This window comes from Artemia sp. Qi Xiang Cuo, chromosome 10, assembly GCF_049724085.1.
Source record: "Artemia sp. Qi Xiang Cuo chromosome 10, ASM4972408v1, whole genome shotgun sequence".
NCBI classification, from domain to species: domain Eukaryota; kingdom Metazoa; phylum Arthropoda; class Branchiopoda; order Anostraca; family Artemiidae; genus Artemia; species Artemia sp. Qi Xiang Cuo.
In genome coordinates, this window is record NC_142803.1 from 75051998 (window position 1) to 75072250 (window position 20253).

At 35.3% G+C, this 20253-nt stretch overlaps 2 protein-coding genes across 2 annotated transcripts in view; both read left to right on the plus strand.

The window, feature by feature from the left end:
• LOC148948161 (palmitoyl-protein thioesterase 1-like) overlaps positions 1-20253 on the plus strand; it is a 635005-nt gene that overhangs the window by 511847 nt on the left and 102905 nt on the right. The window lies entirely within an intron of this gene.
• Positions 12673-20253, plus strand: part of LOC148948168 (uncharacterized) — a 52606-nt gene continuing 45025 nt past the window's right edge. Inside the window, exons 1-2 of the mRNA XM_089095211.1 lie at positions 12673-13028; positions 17582-17867. Coding sequence (XP_088951337.1) covers positions 12673-13028; positions 17582-17867 — 642 coding nt within the window. The remainder of the gene's footprint in view (positions 13029-17581; positions 17868-20253) is intronic.

Consider the following 20253-nt stretch of genomic DNA (forward strand, 5'->3'; position numbering starts at 1 on the left):
CCAACCTGACTCTTTGCATTTGGTTTTCAGGAAAGACTCAACCCAGTTTGGTAGTTGTGACTGGAGACCAAAGTTCTGTAGTTCTTTGACAAGATGTGGATGGGATATGCTCTCAAATGCTTTTTCAACATCACACAATACTACAAGGATACTGTTGTCTTCTTCCAGAGCTTAGGTCCATTTATTCAGTTTGTCTAATAGTTGTGTGGTACAACTTTTCTTTGGAAGGAACCCATACTGATCTGGGTTTATCATTTTGTTCTCTAAAACATGGTGTAGTTTGCGGTCTCTGATACACCCTCCCATTAATTTACAGATCATTGTCGTGACACATACTGGTCTGTAATTTCCTGCATTTGTCCTTTCCACCTTCTTATGGATGGGCACAACAATTGCTTCCTGCCAGATTTTTGTTAGCTTCCCTTTGTCTATAGATGTCTGGAATATCTCCAGCAGTGGCTCAACAATGTACTCAGCACATTCCTTTACCCATACTGCTTCAATTCCATCTGGGCGTTTTGACTTGTCTGTCTGAAGTTTCTTAAGTTGGTAAAATAAAACACAAGAATGTAGAATATTTAGAATATTAGAATATCTGTATCTTCTCTCTTCTGAAACCGTACAGTTGCAGTGTTAGATCTTCATGTTGCCATTGTAACTTTCCCAATCAAGGTTGAGGCTCATACGTATCACAGGCTTCACTGTCCTTCCAGAATGGGTAGTTGTACAAGATCCTGCATTTTATGTAAACAGGTAAGGAACTGGTCAGTTTGGTGTCACTGATATTGTTATCAGGTAAGCTTGGGCAAGAGAAACCTCCAAATGGACATTTGTAGGTTGTTTCTTTATAGGTTTCATTGTCCTGGATATCTGTTTTTCTCAAGCTGATAAATTGGCAATTGTGCCTAATCTTACCACCATTATCTTGAAGTCAGTATAAGATCTAAGAGGGTAGAAGATCTGTTCAGTTACAGTTGCTTTTTTCTATTGTTCATTTTCTTGCAGCTACTCCCAGACCTTTTCTCCTGCTTTAATAGGACTGAAATATTTAGCTGATCTGTTGTAATATATCTGTTGGATTTTCTGGGCATTTCTCCTTCTTTGTTCTATCTCTACTGGTACAACTTTGTGGTACAACTGGCAATATGGACTGAAGTTGTCAATTTATGCTCAACTGCACTGGAGACTGGAATCCATCATTGGGTGTGTTCCTATACTCCACTAATGCAAGATGTGGATTGGTTCTGCTGTCCAAAGCCTTAGCCATAATTTGCTTTGCTGTTTGTACTGCTTTTTCACTCATTCCATTTGCCTTTGGATAGCAGAGACTCAAGGTTATATGTTCAATGTTTCAGGTTTCAGTGAATTTCCGGAACTCTTCCAAGGAAAACTGGGGGCCATTGTCAGAAGTCATTCTTTTGGGTAATCTGTATCTTGAGAAATGTGCTTTGAGCTTGACTATATCTTGATGTGAGCTGGTATAACTCAACTTATCTACTTCAAGCATACTGTAGTAGTTGTAGTAGTCAACAGTGATGAGATATTTGCTACCTTGAAAAGTGAATAAATCAGCACTGATATGCTGGAATGGGTATTTTGGTATTTGTGTGCTGATCATTGTTTCTTTTTGTTGTCCTGGTACATATTTATCACATACTTCGCACCTGGTGACCATTTCTTCTATATCTCTATTGATATTTGGCCATAAAACCATTATTCTCAATCTTTCCTTTGTTTTGGCCATTCCTAGATGTGAGATATGTAGTTGCTCCAAAATACGTTTTCTCAGCAAGCTTGGAATGATGATCCTTTCTCCTTTCAAAATCATGTCTTCATTGACAGTCAGTTGGTCATGATAATTCCAAAATGGCAACTTTCAGTCTGGAGTTGTTTTGATTCTCTATTTGGATTTGATTCATAATTTTACTTGATATTGGTAGATCTCTAAAGAATGTGTGTACAGCATATCTATTTCATGATTCTGATTTGGTATCTACATTGGATAGATGCATTCTAGACAGGGTGTCAGCTACTGGAATCTCTTCTAGGCCAGTTGTGAAATGTCAAGTTGTTTGGCTGTATACTCAACATCATTCTTTGTAGCTGTGGTGGCCCTCTAGTTGATTGTTTTGCTCAGTATTGACCCAACAGTTTGTGATCAGTAGTCACACATGCTTTCTGGCCATACAACTACTGATGAAAATGCTTACACGCAAAAGCTATTCCCAGCATTTCTTTTTCTATTTGTGAATAACGTTTCTCTGTCTCTGATAAGGAATGTGAAGCAAACGCTACTGTACCTCCATTTGCTATCAACTGTGCTCCAAAGCCATGCTGTGATGCATCTGTAAGAACTTCTACGTCAGTTGCATTTCCATCAAAGCATGGCTTTCCTTGCAGCAGTGTGCTCTTCTTTCCACTGGAACTCCTTTGCCTTGGTTAGTTCTCTCAGAGGCTGGTTCAGATTTGACAAATTCGGAATGTATCTAGATAGATAGTTTTACATACCCATCAGTGGTTGGAGCTCTTCTTTGTTTGATGGTAATGACATTTCAGTGATAGCACATGTTTTGTTTGGATTGGGTTTGACTCCCATGGTTGTCAACAGGTGCCCAAAATAAGGTACACTTTCTTGATCAAAAATGCATTTGTCTTTATTAAATCTCACTCCTTGTTCTCTTGCTCTCTGTAGCACTGACTGTAATACCCGATCATGCTTGATATAATTTTTTGCAGCTCCAGCAATGTTGTCGACTATCAGTCCTATTGCTTAGCCTTTGAATGCTGACTCCATGTGTTTTTGGTATTCATCTTGTACAAATGTGAGTCTGAATGGGTATCTTTTTAATCTATACCTTCCGAATGTGGTGTTAAAAGTAGTGAGATTTGCTGATTCTTCATCTAATATCATTGACCAGTATCCACTCCTAGCGTCCAGCTTGAAAAACTTTTTAGCTCCATGACACTTGGCAGCCACGTCTTCAAAGCAAGGGTTTGGGTGATAGGGTCTTTTTATCCACTTGTTTAAATTGACAGGATCTAAACATATTCTCAAATCTCCATTTGGTTTGGGAACCAAGACAATGGAGTTAACCCATTCTCTGGGTTTTTCCATTTTTTCTATTATGCCAAGTGACTCTAATCTGTCTAGCTCTGCTTTCAGTTTTGGCTGGAAAGCAAATGGTGCACGTTTAGGTGGCTGTACTGTTAGAATTGCTCCATCTTTCAGATATCTTTCAGATGTATGTTTAAGACCCTGGGAGCATGCCAATGCCTTCAAAGACGTCTTCCTGTTCCAATAAGGTTTGTTGCACCTCTTTCCACATCTTAGTTGCTGAAATTTTTGCATTGCTAATGCCAACACTTTGTATGAACTGGATCAAGTTCATTTTTTCACTGGTTTGTTGACTCAAAATTGGTCCCTTGTCTGTATTGACAATATAGAACAAGTGTTGTTGTTTGCTTTGCTTGTACTGTATTCCAATTTTCGTTGTTCCTAGAGCTGTCATGCTATTGTCCAAGTAACTGGTAAGTATATCTCTGGTTGCCAGCATCACTGGTTTTGGGATTAACTTTTCATATTCACTTGCAGGTATAACATTGACTTCTTTGCCTCTGTCAATTTTGAATCTGATCTTTGTGTTGTAGTCAGGTAAGTCTAGTTGAAAAAACGATTTCTTTTGTTCTGCATACATTTGACCTTTATCAATGGCTTCAATGCAGAATTCTTCTGGGTTTTCTGTTTCTTAATTGGGTCCTTGCTCCAGTTGGTGAACAGATTTGCTGCAGCAGACTTTGGTAAAATGATTCATCTTGTGGCATTTAAGCAGCTCTTTACTTTGGCTGAACATTTGTGTCCCTTTAAATATGGGTTTCCACAATTTTAACAGCTATTTATTCTCATGTTTGAATTCTGCTGCTTCTTCACAGCTTTAATTTCTTGTTTTATGTGTCCCTGATCTGCTCTTCGGTTCATTTGTGCTTGGGTCTCCTGCATTGTCTCAATGGCTCTATTGATCTGGACGGCTCTATTCAATGTAAGTTCGCCTCCTTCACTTAGTACATTTTCTCATATATGGTCACTATATACACCAAAAACAAGTCTATCTCTGATCATTGTCTTTGCTGTCACCAAAGTCACAGTCTATTACAAGGACTTTTAACTCAGTGACATTAGCTTCTATAGTCTCACCATCTCTTTGATTCCTCTTGTGAAAAATGAATCTTCCGAATATCGTATTAGCTGTAGGCTCAACATGTTCACTGAACTTATCAAGATACGGTTTTATTCTACTTGTTTGTGCATCTGTAAGGGCCCATGTACTGTTTATCTCCTGGCCTTTTTCACCAACCCGGATACGAAGGTATAAACACTTAACAGCTTCACATTTCTCTGCCAGCAGTCTGGAAAACATATGTTTGTAGGGTTGGCTGAACCTTTTCCAGGCTGATTTCAGGCTGTGAAACAACCAGTCAATTGTTGGAATTGATGTGCCTTCCATCCCACTTCTGACACCATGTAATGTTCTCTCCTTTATTTTTTTTATTTTATATGTTTAAAGACCCAAGCACCTGCAAAATAAAAATAAAATAAAACACAAGAATTTAGAATATTAGACTATCTGTATATACAAGGTTATGACTGGTGTGATAGTTAGAACTCCTTGCAGAAGCATGCTTCCAAAAAGACCTGGGATTGTTGATAATATCAGAGGCAGGCCTTTTCTTATGATCAGGCTTGAGTTTTCTAATGACATTAGAACAGGGTTTTGAGCTCTTGTGTATTTCAGCCAGTTGTCTTGGGTCCTTTTCCAGATGAATTTTTCCTAGGCTTTTTATTCAGTCTTAGAACTTCTCTTGTGATAAATAGAAGGGTTTTGTGCTGCTCTTGAAACGGGATACAAGAGTGGTTTTTATTTTCAGATAAGGTGGTTTCTTTAAAATTCCACTATAATTCATTTATATACTCTGTAATATGCTCTGGCCAATAAATTGATGCAATTTCCTGTTCTATGGCTTAATAGTCAATAAAAGTGCAGAGAAGAGATTGAGAACAAATATTCAAAGACAATATATACAGGACAACTAAATGGTTGCTTTTGCCAGTCAAAGGGAAAAACTTGTTCTTAATAAGGGGTTCAGGATCACTTCAAATTAAATGGTCTAGTAAGATAGATCCTGGTCATGTCTTTATCTTGTAGACTTATAAACAATCTGGGGAAGAAGATTGTTGAATAACCAGGACAAAAAAGTGAATATGTAGTGATAGTTTCAAAATCATCAAGGCTATCAATTCACTGTATTATGGGGAAGTTGAAATGACCAGGGAACATTAAGTCAGTATGATTATTTTGTGACATTGAGAAGACCATTTTACCAAGTGTTTATGAGACCTTAGTTCTGCCTGTGCCTCTTGGGACACCCAGGGCATTGAGGAGGAGCTACAAATCTTCCCTCAGGTTTGCTGCTGCAGTGATGCCCTCCCATTCTGGCAGAATGGAGGTTTGTAGATTTTGTAGATCCCTCTGGTAGGTCTAGTACAGTGTGTTTCCAGGTCTTCCCTGGCTACAAGTTCCTGGTGGCTGCCAGTGTAAAGCGGCTTTTGGGAGTGTATGGTTGTCCATATATAGGACATTGGCCAAATATCTTCACCTTCCAATTCTGATGATGTTGGCTATTTTGTTTATTCACATTCTTCAAGGTAAGGTGCATTAGGATTTCTGTAAACACGCGCAATGCAGAAATTTTTGTCAGTTACTACAATATCAAGGCATTCAGATTCAATCTAAGGCACTTGAAAAAAAATAAGATGGATGATATTGAACAGGATATTTCCTGTAACAAATGCTCCTACTCCTCTTCTGCAGTATCTCTGTTCAAGATTAGTACAAAGTTGAAATCAAGAAATCTTAAAATTATCTTTGGTAATAGTGAATTATTTTTTGGCATTATTTCAACTAATCCATCTATGTCTATTGACTTTTCTTTTCTTTGGATTCAAGAAGCTTATTAGACAGAGAATCAACATTGATGGAAATGGATACAGAGCATTATTTTCCTGGGATGAGTATCTTACATCATCTAGCACTTGATGATAAATAGAATAAGGAAATATAGGAACCATGGAGGTCCAGAGACTACTGTTAAAATTGGAATTATTATGTGATCAGTAAATTCCATGAGTTAACACGTGGTAAATATCATAGTTCTTTGAAATTTGCATTTCTGGCTGACTGATTAAGGGACATATGTGCTCCCCTATACATTCTCATTGGGTTACTATATTGAGAGGTGATTGGTTTGCAATATTTTATTGAAGAATCATAAACACTTAAAATATATACAGGGGGAGAATATAGCACTATTATTAATGAGACATTGAAGCAGTTGCTAAGAATGACCCACCAGGCATGTTTTATGGACTTTGGCATCTTTAAAAATATCTGTAAATTTTTCTTCATTCCCTTGTTGGAATTTTAACTCTGCTTTGAGAACTTCAAATAAAATAATTATTTAAAAAAAAATTACTAGGCCTATTACAAGCCCCAAAGAGCCAAATTTGGATTTCAGAATCAGTATATCATAAAAACAACAACAACAAAAAAATAGCTGAAAAACTTGCATATAATGTCAAAACAATAACAAAAAACAACAACCCTAAACGAATAATCATTTTTGAGTCAATAATTAAAAATTTTGAAGTGTCAATCAAAAGTTACAACAAAAGTTGGCCAAATGTTCACACAAAAGTGCAAACAAAAGTTAATACAAATGAAATGTTTTTAAGGGAACATTAAAAAACGTGGTGGAGAGGAGAACCAGCAAACAAATACAAAACACTGGCAGGATCAGTTTTAAATAATAAAAGAGAAAAGTAGCAGGATATTTTTGTCTTGTAATGAAAGGAATGAAGGGTTTTTCAAATATGGAGGTAAAGCAGCAAACAGGGAACAAAATAGGAAAGGGTTCAGAAATTGCTTGAGGCTGGCAAAATCTGGTTGAGGAGTGATGTTTGGGAAAATTCTTTTCTGGCAAGGATTTGTTATTTTATTTTTTTTTATTGCAAAACAAAGGCACAATATAACTCTCATGTGGTCACGTGTTTTGATTGTAGCTTTTTTTTTCAGAAGCAGAGAGTATGACACCTTGCTTTCTTTGAAAAATATTTGCAGTAGCCTACTCTTTTTTTGGATGGATTCAATTTTTTCTGATTCTTTGGAGATTATAGCAGTGTGCCAAACTAGACAAGCATATTCAAGATGCAGGCAGACAAAGGAAGTGTAAATACCTGAGGAATGGGATTGGGAGGCTAAATTTATTTATGAGCTTAAGGAGGGAGATAGATGAATTATCTCTATGGATGATATCTTTAACATGGATATTCCGCCTTAAATTAGAAGAAATTGTGACACCAAGTCGGTCAAAGGAGGACATAGAAACTTCAGGAGGGATAGGATGTAGAAAACAGGGCGAGGACTTTAGGAAATACATTGGCATTATCATGTATTTATGTATGTTTTCTCACGTCAAACCCTGAGGCACAGTTATTTGACCTTTGGATTACTGTGAACAAATGTCTATCTGACAATTTGGTTGGATGTCTTTGGGAAAAAAGGGCATGGGATGAGGCATGGTTGCCATATGATCCCTTTTACTCTCAAAATGGCACTAGATGGTTGTGAACTACTATGAAGTAGTGGTGATGGATAATTGTGAGATCAAGGTAGGGAGGGTTGCCTGATGCCAAAGATTGCATTTTAGTGTTAATAGTCTGTGTTTTCATGAGCCTTAAGATAAATAGGCCTATAGAAAAGGGTTTTATGTGTGTGTAGGGGTTTTGGGGGTCGCAATTCGTATTTCACCTCCCTTTATCTAAACTAAGCCTGAATAACAGTGCTTAATTGTGATAGCTCCTTTCTTATTGCAGAAAATGTTTTCTGAAATTTATTTGAATGCTTTATTTAACTAAATTAAACTAAAAATGTATAAGTACATATCAGCTATTGATAATTGAAACAACACAAAATGATATAATACGTCTCATATTTGGTCTTAGGAAACCCACAAGCACCAAGTTTCTGCTTATGGAGAGTGGATTAACAACAATAAGGGAGAGACGTAGCTTTCTCTTGATAAAACATCTTACAAAAATTGAATCAAATAACTCACACACATTACATAATTGGTTAAGAAATCCAGCCATGTATAGAGGTATTGCAAATGAGTATGCCAATATTCAAAAGAAGTTCCCTGTACCAGCAAAGTCTATTGCACCTACTTTTCCCCAATTCCCTCCATGGGATTGGTCATTTCCCATAATAAATACTGAATTTTCAAAATGGAATAAAGATTTAACCCAAATTGCTTTTGTCCAGAAAAAATTTGCAGAACATAATAAAATTACCTATAAAAATCACCTCCAAATATTTGTTGATGGATCAAAAACGAATGAGAAAGTTGCAAGTGGTGTTTTCCTTCCTCACCTGAAAATTGCAATGGGCGAGAGATTATTTAATAATTTATCTATAATGTCTGCTGAGTTAAATGCCATAATCATGGCATTAGAACACCTTAAGCAAAAACAATCTTTGATTGAAAATTCGAATAATATTATCATCTATTTCGACTCTTTATCAAGCCTTGAGTTACTGGACTAAGCTCCTCAATATAAGTTGGACATTGACACTTATCATTGTAACAGTATTATTGATAATCTTGCTTCAAGTGGCATAAAAACATACTTTCAGTACATTCCTAGCCACTCTGGCATAAGTGGTAATCATCACGTTGATGAAATAGCAAAAAATGCTATAAAAATATTGACCAGCCAAGTGGGAGACCAATCCCAATTAGAGATATTTACCGATGGAGGCTATCAGATATTAATTTTAATAAGATTAATCCTATCCTTTCCCAATAAGTATCTTTCTAAAATTTATCATAGAATTCATTCTGGAACAAATGGACTAAATTTCCTTGCATTCTCATATAAGATTTCTAATTCAAGTGGTTCAATTCCCCTGTCCCCTCTTTGCAGGCATTGTAATATGAATAATGAAACAATTGACCATTGCCTATTTGAATGTAATATGCTGACGTCTGCACAACATACCTTGCTTTCTAAACTGTTAAAATACTTTAAACACCATAAAATCCCACTATCAGCCAAGAGCCTAGCCAACTATACCTGCACACAGAGCATAAAATCAACATCTATCATCTTATATTTGAACTCCTAGAGTCGAAAGATCTACTGAAAGATATCTGAATATATATAATAAATATGAGGCAATCAAGCCAGTAGCTCTGTAGCCCACAGAGTGAAGCAAAAGGAAAAGGGCTAAATAGTTTTACTGAAAAGCCCGCTTGCTGTTAAATAGAAGAAGAAGAAGCTATTGCAAATAAGGGTTGCAGGGTCATTTTGTAAGCATGTTCAGGGTTTGCCAGATCCTTCATAGGAATGCAAAAATTCCCTAACTTTTATTGAGCCTTCAGGAAAATACAGAATGATTTTTTTTTTTGGGGGGGGGGGGTGTTTGGTATAAACTGGCGTCTTATCCCTCTTGACTCCAAAGAATATTTTTAGTCTATGCCTTTACTATTCATGCTGTGGGGGAGGTAATAGTATCCCTCCCATTATGACGGTCTTTCTAAGTAGTATGAAGTATTATTTTTGCAAGCCTACTGTGACAGCAGTGTGAAAAAGGGGATGGAGGTGGTGCTTCATAAGCCTAGTCAGGAAATCAATCCCTCTGTTTATGCAATACTTTTACAGGGCTTTAGAAACACATCTCATTCCGATTCAATTGCTCTTGTCTGAGCAGTTGTTCTTGAAGAATTGGGACAAAAACTCGAAATTTAGGGTAAAGGAAGGGATTTGAGGGGAGGGGAGCAGACTTTTGTTTGTTTTAGGTTTTAATATCACTCGTTTCTTTCATTTGAGAAGACTTGTTTTTTATTAAATTACATCATCAGTCAAAGGAGAGCAGAGTGAGACGAAGCAAAAGATAAGGCTGAAAATAAATCCTGATGGATTATCCTTCAAAGGCTTTTGAAATTTGTTCACATGACTAAGAGCTTTTGCATAAAGAGGTTGTAAAGAGGGAGGCTTTGAATTGATTGAGATGAAGGAGGAGCGTGCATAGCTGTGTTTGCTTTGGGTAGCTCAGTGCTGCAGTGAGCTGTTAGTAGAAGCAGTATTAGTAGTCAGAAGAGTCATTTTTTGAGGGTTTGTGCCCCTGACCTAATTTTGTTTCTCTACTTTCAGCTTTGGGATATAATGTTGTGAAGTTTAATCTATGTGGAAAAAAAAGTTTTTTGTCCAATTCTGACTAAACCATTATTTTTCTCTTGTGCATATGGGTCCTTTTTATTGAAGAATGTGAGGTTAAAGCAGGTCAGAAACAAATAGTCAGAAACAACAGAAACATATTTACTGTCCAGTTCATTTGAAACCATTTTCTAACTTCCACCATTTCCAGAAAACCTACTAAAAACTTTTTTTTTTAATGACCTTGATATACATCTACTTAGATAGACTAACAGGCAAAAAAACAACATGTGGATTTAGATATATCAAAACTCAAGGTTTGTGTGTAAGATAGGGACCAGGATGGCTTCAGCTTAATAGAAAACAAAATCATACAGATTTTCACTCCACACTAGGCTATACTGGTGATACATATTGATGATTGTTTGCATTTCTGTTGATTACTTGGCACAAACGTCAAATGAGAAAAATATGAAAGATTAAAACCGTTGCATGTAGTAAATACAGTTTTAAGCTCAATCAGTCCTTACAATTCTAGATGACAATCAGCAAAATGTATGTGTTGCTTAAGATTTTCTCTTTCTGTCTAGGGATTCAGGTAAAGATATGTTGGATATTATCAGATATTATAAATATTATAATTGGATATTATAAAAAAATGACAAGGTCAAAGAAATATTTCCACTTTCTCCAAGCCTGTAAGAGTGGATATTATTAAAAGAAATATAGCCTAATATTTCTTTTTATAGTTGGATATTATTAATATCCAATTATTATAATTGTTATCTTGGGTTATTCTTGCATAAAAAACGATCTAGATAGGTCAGAAGTCTGAGAAAATTTCTTAAGAGCCTTAATTTTGTTTTTTGCAAATGATGTCATGTGCTATGTTAGAACATAATATAAGTATTTCTTATGACATCATATAAGCATTTCTTATGACATCACATAAGCATGTTCTTGTATGATGCCATGCATAGCTTAAATAAAATTGTTGGGTTTCCAACGCATCAATTATTTATGTAATGTAATGTCGGTTGGAATGTCCAAACAACACCAATACGGGCAGCTAAAGCAAAGGCTATTGCTAAATTGTCTGAAGTAATCAAAATCCGAAAACGTGTCAAAAATGAAAATGAAGAGCGAAGATACGTGTGGTTAGAAGATATGCAAAAACGACAATTAGAGTGAGTCAAAAATGAAAATGAAGAGCAAAGACACGCGTGTTTAGAAGAAAAGCGGTGGCGTGTCAAAAATGAAAAGCAAAGACACATGTGGTTAGAAGACATGCAACGCTAAGCATGTGAGCGAGTCAAAAATGAAAATAAAAAGCAAATACACACTTGGTTAGAAGAACAGCAGCACCGTGTGAAAATAAAAATGAAGAGCAAAGACACATGCGGTTAGAAGAAATGTGACACCGAGCATGTGAGCAAGTCAAAAATGAAAAGCAAAAACACACGGTTTGAAAACATGTTACACCAAACATAATTAACCTGGACAGCAAAAATCAAAACGTGTCAAAATTGAAAATGATAGCAATGATGATTGGGTTTGGGATTTTGACATGGATAAGGTCATCCATCCTACCGTACCTTTGTTAAAAAAATAAAGGTTTGACGATATGTATTTCATAATGACAAAAGACAAGCCAAGGTAACACGAACCAAACAATTTGAAAATAAAAGCGATGATTACTAGGGTTTGGATTTTGACGTGATAAGGTCGTCAATGCCTACCATACCTTTGAAAATCAAAAACCTGGACTAGATAAATTGTTGGAAGAAAAAGAAGTTTTTGTCCCACCAACTGAACAATTAAAAGAAACAAAGGTTTGGGGATATGTCTTTCATAATAACAAAAACAAGCCAAGGCAAAAAGAAGTTTTTGTCCCACCACCTGAACAATTTAAAGAAACAAAGGTTCGGTGATATGTCTTTCATAATGACAAAAGACAAGCCAAGGCAAACGTTAAAGGTCCAATAAAAAACACGTAATTTCACAAAGGCACTACTTCTAATTTAAGGTCTATTTGGACGTCATTAGATTAAGAAAGGACTCAAATTGACTGCGTTTGAAGACAAGCGACAGGGAGAATCCATATATAGAAGGCTGCTTCGTGCTGGGACCCGGCGGTGAAGCCGCCCACTATATATATATATATATATATATATATATATATATATATATATATATATATATAAAGAAATATAATATTTTTTTCAATAATATCCACTCTTACCGGCATGGAGAAGGTGAAAATATTTCTTTTACCTTATTCTTCTTTTAATAATCTCCAATTATAATATTAATAATCTCCAATTATAATTATTGTATATTAATAATATCTAATTATTAAAATAAATATGATATTTTTTTCAATAATATCCACTCTTACAGGCATGGAAAAAGTGGAAATATTTCTTTTACCTTCAACTCAGCACTCTCCTGAAACTTTGGAAGCATTTACGAGCAGTGTACTTAAAGATGCGGACAAAATTCCAGGGTTTGATGATTCAGCAAATGGACCATACAAAACATGCAAAATCAAAATTTGGTATATTGACCTTGAAAGTGGAGTTGCCGACACTTTCAGCACTGATATCTCATTCACAAATGTCCTGAATAGTTTGAGAAAAGGAAAACTAAGCTCCATTTTCTCCCCAATATCATGTGCTTTTAAGAAAATTTTTACCACCTTAAATCACCCTGGAAAAACAGTTGTGAATATACATGTTTGGAAGTGGCAAAACGAAAGGTATGCCCTTTAGTCTGTACCTTACTTTATCTTTTTCTTATTTGTACTTTTTTATGCTTTTATGTATACTTTATTTTATTTCGTAAGTTATTTACTTTATTTAAACATGAACTAATTGAAACAAGGAATGGTTGCATTTTTCTTGCTCCAATTAAAAAAAGAAAGTTTTTGCTTATGGAAATAAAGAACAAAGCTGAAACTTAAAACAAACGAAATTTATAGCTTTGTATATTGTGCAATATATATTTACGAAACTAGTTAAAAGAAACTGACTTTTAATATTTTCTAATGTCTGTAAGATTCTAAATGCTAACGCTTTTTGGAAGAAATAAAACTACACCCCCCAAAAAAGAAAACTCTTAGGAGCGGAAGATTGAAATAGAAGCCAGCAGAAAATAAAAGTCACATTCATAAGGCTCTCAATGGTCTTTCGCCAGCAATGATATCGATGGTTTTTAGCAGTTATAATTAGTTAGTTCTAACAGTTATAATAACTGTTAGTTATAAACAGTTATAATTTGCAGTTATAACAGTTATAATTCTGTGAAAAACCAAAGAGTGCTCAGTTTTTAGTAAAATGCTAGTTTTAAAAGTTTTACAAATCTTTAAAAGTTTATGAATCTGTTTATTCGAGCTAAATTTCTAAATATGTCTTGCCTATCCTAGGAAGTACTAATTTTGTTCATTTAAAGTTTGGAGTTTTCAAGACCAAAATCTTTGCTTTCTTAATATCTTTTTCTATAATATGCACACCAAACCTTAAAAAAGATCTTTGTGTAACACAGGCGATGAAACTAAATAAATCAGCACATTTTTTCTCACAAGTTATGTACAACTTTGCTATATAAATAGAACATAGGCCTATTTTATTCACTCCAATAGCTGGAGGTAACATGAGCATGTTATGACAAAAAAAAAGACACAAAACAAGGATAAAAAAAATTAAAAAACAAATAAATAGCAACACAAAAATGTTAAGGCAGCAAAAGCTGCTTCAATGTCAATAAATTAAAATGAGTCATACAAAATTAATACAAGTCAAAAATCGATTTTCAAGGTTAAAAAAGTGACCGTTTATACAGATTAGAATATTAACTATATAAATGCTACATTCAGAAGCACTCACAGGAGAATACCTGAAATTAACTGCATCAAACATAAAATATTTGTCAAAGTAATATTATAAAAATACCGAGCAAGATAAGGGACAAATGATTTGTAATATAAATGAAATGAAATATTCATTTGAGGTTTGACTAGGTTTCAATGTCTTAAAATTATTCCTAGTCTTACCCTTTGTGTGTTTTCACTCTCGTTATATTCATTAATGACTAACAAAACGTAGGCTACGTAAACCGACCAGCCTGTCTCTGAAGTAGTAACACCCCCCTCCCCCTCACTCACACACACCTAAACACAAGTTGAATAAAAAACAAAATTAAAACTGCACAAGTTGAGTCATGCACGTGGATATCCCTAGTTTTACATAGAACTTTGCTAATAAACTTGGATATCACTATTACTTAGAAAAAAACTTGTTCAGTTCAGTTTCAGTTTCATTTATTTACATTTAAAAACAAAATATATAACATACATAACATTCCTGCCGGGAAAGCACAAAAAGTATGTTTGGCTTGGACAGGACATTAACTATTAATTAAAAACAAATAGAAACAACAAATTAAGTGAACGTATCAGGAAGAAAAAAAAGAGGAGAAAAGTAAACCAGTAAATAAATCAACCTATGGTTTCAACTTTAAAGGTAAAAAAAAAGAAGAGAGAAAAAGCAATAGGGAACGAGAAAAAAGGGAAAATAAAAATGGGGAGAAAAAACAAACCTGGAGGAGGACGGCACTAAACACTTTTTTGTTCAGGAATCATAGCTTCATGCCAAGAGTAAAAAACGTTGGGCTTGCGATTAATTTGAAAGTCGGGGTTAATAAAAGACATTTTTTTTCTCTTAACCTGAGAAAACAAAAATGTTCCTTAAGAATTCTCAGAAATATGATAATTGGGTGGAAAACATAAAAATACAAAATCCCCTCCGCAATTTTGCTACACTTTTCCAGTAGCCAGCTAGCGCTAGGAAAAAAGGGGATATATGAGTGCTATCCCAGTTAAAAGTAGAATATCTTTGTTTTCTTGGTGGGGGGTAGTAAACCCTTAGTCAATAGGATTACAATGGTAGCGATTTTGAATGTACATTTTTTATGTCGATTTGACCTCACATTTGCTCACGTTGAAATTCTCAAAATTTGTTTCTATAATTCAAACATACTTCGTTTTTGAATCAGAATAATAGGTACTATTTATGGATTAGCTTCAGTTGAGATTTTTTTTTCAATAGGCACTTTCTCTTAAAACCCAATTTAAGAATTTCGGCTGACATATGCCAGGGTTTGCTCTTTACTGGGTTGCTGCTTGGGCTGCAACCGTGAGCAAAAATTTTGAAAATCTGATAGAGGTTTTTTTTAAAAATGGTAACTTCCATGATGAAATTTCATATCTACTAACGTTTTCAAACAGTTCGTGGTAACGGCTAAGGAGCGACCCGGCTCACTAGTAACCGAAACTCCAAAAACGGAATTTTGATACCAATAGATACATTTAAAAATCAAATTTTTGTGCTGATTTTATATATATAAGTTTTATCAAGTTTAGGCTTACCCATTAAAAGTTACGCGCCTGAGAAAATTTGCCTTATTTTCGAAAAAAGGGGGAAACACCCACCCGTTAAAAGTCATAGAACTTTAATGAAAATCACACCATTAGATTCAGCGTATCAGAGAACCCTACTATAGAAGTTTCAAAGTTCTATCTGCAAAAATGTGGAATTTTGTATTTTTTGCCAGAAGAAAGATCACGGATGCGTGTTTATTTATTTTATTATTTTTTTCCCAGGGGTGATCGTATCGAACCAGTGGTCCTAGAATATCGCGGGAGGGCTCACTAGAACGGAAATTAAAAGCACTAGTGCCATTTTTAAGTGACCATAAACAGTGGAGGGCACCTAGGCCCTATCCCACGCTTATTTTTCCCCCAAAGCCACCCGATCAAAACTTTTAGATATCCATTTTGTACAGCATTGTCGAAAAATACAAGAACTATAATTTTTGAGGATGACTTAATCCACCACAGTCCCCAGGGGAAGGTCTAGAAGTTAAGAACTTTGTCCAATGTTTACATATAGTATTGGTTATTGGGAAGTATACAGAAGTTTTCAGGGGGAATTTTTTTTCTGGTAGTTGGGGGGGGGGGTTGGTCGGGGGTTTCGTGGGAGGATCTTTCCATGGAGGAACTTTTCCTGGGGTAAGGGACATTGCTATGAAGGGGACGCAGGATTTCCCAGCATTATTTAAAAAAACGATCAGAAATTAAATTTAAAAAACAATTTTTTCAACTGAAAGTAAGGAGCAACATTAAAACTTAAAACTAACGAAATTACTGCGTATATGATTGGGTTCGCCCCCTAGTCATTACCTCGCTCTTTATGCTAAAGTTTTTTTTTGTGCTTTCATCAGAGGTATTTATTGTAATTAACAGCCTTTGTGATTAAGGGGGTAATTCTTATAGAACTGGAACAAAATTCGAACTTAAGCGTACCGTGAGTGGTTTTGACTAGGGGGGAACCCCCCAATATACGCATTAAAAATATACGAATATAGAAGTTCGTTACGTAAGTTAATTCGTAAGTTACGTCAGAAAAAATTTAGAGAAAGCCATTTAGCCAAAAAAAGTAAAATTAATATGCAAATTTCGTCTTAATTATTCATGTGCGGTGAGCCAAAATCAAAGCTGCATTAATTCAAAAACGTTCAGAAATTAAAAAAAAACAAGTTTTTTAAACTGAAAGTAAGGAGTGACATTAAAACTTAAAACGAACAGAAATTACTCCGTGTATGAAATGGGCTGTCCGCTCCTCAAAGCCTCGCTCTTTATGCTTAAGTTTGACTCTGTCTCACAACTTTATTTTTTACAACTATACAAAACTTTAGCGTAAAGCGCGAGGCGCTGAGGAGGGGACAGCCCCTATCATATACGGAATAATTTCTGTTCGTTTTAAGTTTTAATGTCGCTCCTTACTTTGAGTTAGAAAAAACTCGTTTTTTTTTTGTTTAATCCACTCTAGAAATGACCATGAAAACACCATTTTTACTGCCAATTTGCACGTTTCAATGGCGCTATCGCGAGTACTTTATTAAAAGTGCATAAAGAATATGCTTTCAAAAGAGCCATTAGGCATCTCTGTGATCTTTGGTAACTTGGTAGCGCTTGCGGAGGTAAAGGAAAAGAAAAAAACTATAATTTTGCTTCTTTAGTTTTAAGACCTTTTCTGAAATCTTCGAAAATGGGTTTCGTAATTACAGTGCATGAATAATTTGATTTATTTCTGAATCCGTGTCGATAGGTAAATTTTTGTATATATTTTTTTCAAAGTGCGTTTTTAAATTTTCAGTATTATGGGATGTTGTTCCTGCTTTACTTCGTTGTAGCTACTGTGACAGTTATGATGAAAACTTAATAGGATTTTAGTGAAGTCTTTACTTTTTCAGGGATAATCGAGAATTAACCGACAGCCTCTCATCTTTGATTCAAATATACTGTGCCAAAATAACCTTTTACTCGGAGGATTTTCAAGTATACCTCATTCCTCCCGAAATACCTGCGTCCGTTGTTATTCTGCCGGTCGATATTTATGAGGGACAGAGGCCTGCTTGGAGAGGTCAAGTAGCCATTTTTGCACAAAATACTCAAAATTACGAATTTGTGAAGTATTTAGAGATGTTTCCCTGGCCTGATGACACTGGATTGTGTTCTCGAATGCTTCAAAAAGAAGAGGTTATTATATTAATTTTACCTACCAAAACTAGTAAAAATGATTGTTTAGGCAGTTAAATAAACTGGTTTATTGTTTTTTTATTTTCCATTCTCATATTTCCTCGAAAATCATTGTTTCTTTACTGCTTCATATTTTCTTTGATTTTCCTTTCCTTAGATTTTCTATTTTTTTTTCCAATTTAAATTAGGTCACCCACTCTTTGGATTTTTGTTCTGGATTTTACAATTCATTTTCTTTTCTTTTTCGGTTTGAATTCTTTTGTCAAGTTAGCTTCTTTTTTAGTTTGTTGTGTCAAAATATTATTAACAAGGAAAATGTTATTTTTAGGGTTATTTTCCTCTTCTGTTTTAGGGTTATTCTTTTTTCGTCATTTCTTTTTCAGTCATTTATGTCTAAAAAAAGGCACCCGGTGCCAAGATCCCGTGAAATGTTGCAACAACAGTGAACTATAGGACGCAGCTGTGAAGCAACACAATTAACTATATCTAACCAGAGGTGCCACCACGGTCAGTTCCTAAAGTGCAACAATTGCCCAAATTTGCATGCTACACAGCGGTTTTCGGTGTTGAAATCAAAAAAATTTTCGTGCGCGCCACTGCTTGCGCCGTAACATTCACATGCTCCTTTTATGTGTACACACATTAGTTTTTTGGTAATTTTTTTAATCTTGTCAATGTTTTTTTAAAGGAAAGAAATGAAAATGTATCCTGAGCTAATCAGGGCGCTGAATGAGAAAGTGTACGCGTACTTGCATATCCCATATTTAAAGATATTTAGATAATTGTCACGTATAAAAAATTTTTGACATATATTTTAACATGAGGCACATCATATAATTGCATTTTGTGTATTTCTATTTTCAATTATGTCACATTTTTATTTGCAACATAAAACTACCACTCCTAGGAAACCTTGGATGACAAAAGCACTTCTGAAATATGTGACAAAAAGGCACAGCCTCTATGTGGTCAGTGTTCTCAGTGACCGTGAAATAGGTCGACAAATTTATAAAAAGTATAATGTCGCATTAAATAAGATGCTACGGAAAACAAAAATGAGTATCTCAAAAATAAGTTGCAAGAAAATCAAGGAAATCCTGATAAAACTTGGGACACCATAAGGTCAGTTATTGGAGGATAAACATTTTTTCTGCCCGCAGGCAATGAAAATCGCGAAGCAACAGATTTAGTGAACGATTTGGCCCAACATTTTTCGGAAGCAGGTGAGAGGGTGAAGTCGTCCATGGGAAGCAACCCCAGTGATGGGGCTTTCGAACAATGTATACCCCCGCCGAGTTATACCAGTGTTGGCCTTCGGCCGACTTCGATGCATGAGGTGAATTAAATAGTTAGTGGCATGCGAAATGGAGCAGAGGGAACAGATTTTTTATCATTAAAAGTAACAAATCTTATCTTACCTGGGATTCTTCCAGATTTTGTGTCATTAATAAATGGTTGTCTCAAAGAAGGGGAATACCCTGATCATTTTAAGAAAGCCAGAGGTTGTACCTTTGCATAAAGATGGTGACCTAAGTGATTTGAACAGCTATAGACCGATTGATTGACACTCCTGCTGATTTTATCGGGGATTTTTGAAAAGATAATATATTTACGAATAAATGAATTTCTGGAAAAAAAGAATTTTTTTTTACAAGGATCAATGCAGATTTATGAGAGGTTTTTCAACGGAGTATGCTATACAGTTTCTGACAACTACAATAAATGATGCACTTGATGACAAGCTTAAAGTTGCAACTATTTTTTTGGATATCCTCAAGGCTTTTAATACCGTAGAACATGAGATCCTATTGAAGAAACTGGAAAATGCTGGAATAAGAGGAAACGCCCTGTAGATTCTTGCTTCATTTTTGAAGAGACGATCATGATATGTACGAGTGAACGACGCTGAGTCGGGAGATTTTCTAATAATTTGCGGAGTACCCCAAGACTCCCCTCTTGGCCTCTTTTTGTTCGCGATTTATATAAATGATCTTCATCGCGCACTCTCTGAGTTGGTGACGGATTTGAGTGAAGAGACTGCAAATTTGAAACCAAGAAAATCGCTTGTTCTTTTTGCTGACGACACCAAACCTTCAGTTATGGCACTCACTGGGAGTCAAGTTTTGTTCTTAATGAAGGAATATATGGTCCGCATAGAGAGATGGATGAGACTTAACAAGCTCAAAATTAATTACAACAAGTCTGCCTTTATTGTTTTTGGGATATCGGCAAACTATTACCCGTGGCTAGAAGAACTTGATATTGGTTAATCGGTGATATCACGAAAAAATGCTGTGAAATATTTAGGCGTTCTGATTGATGAAACAATGTGTTTTTCAGAACACATTCAGTGCATATCCTCGAATATTGCAAGAAATGTAGGATT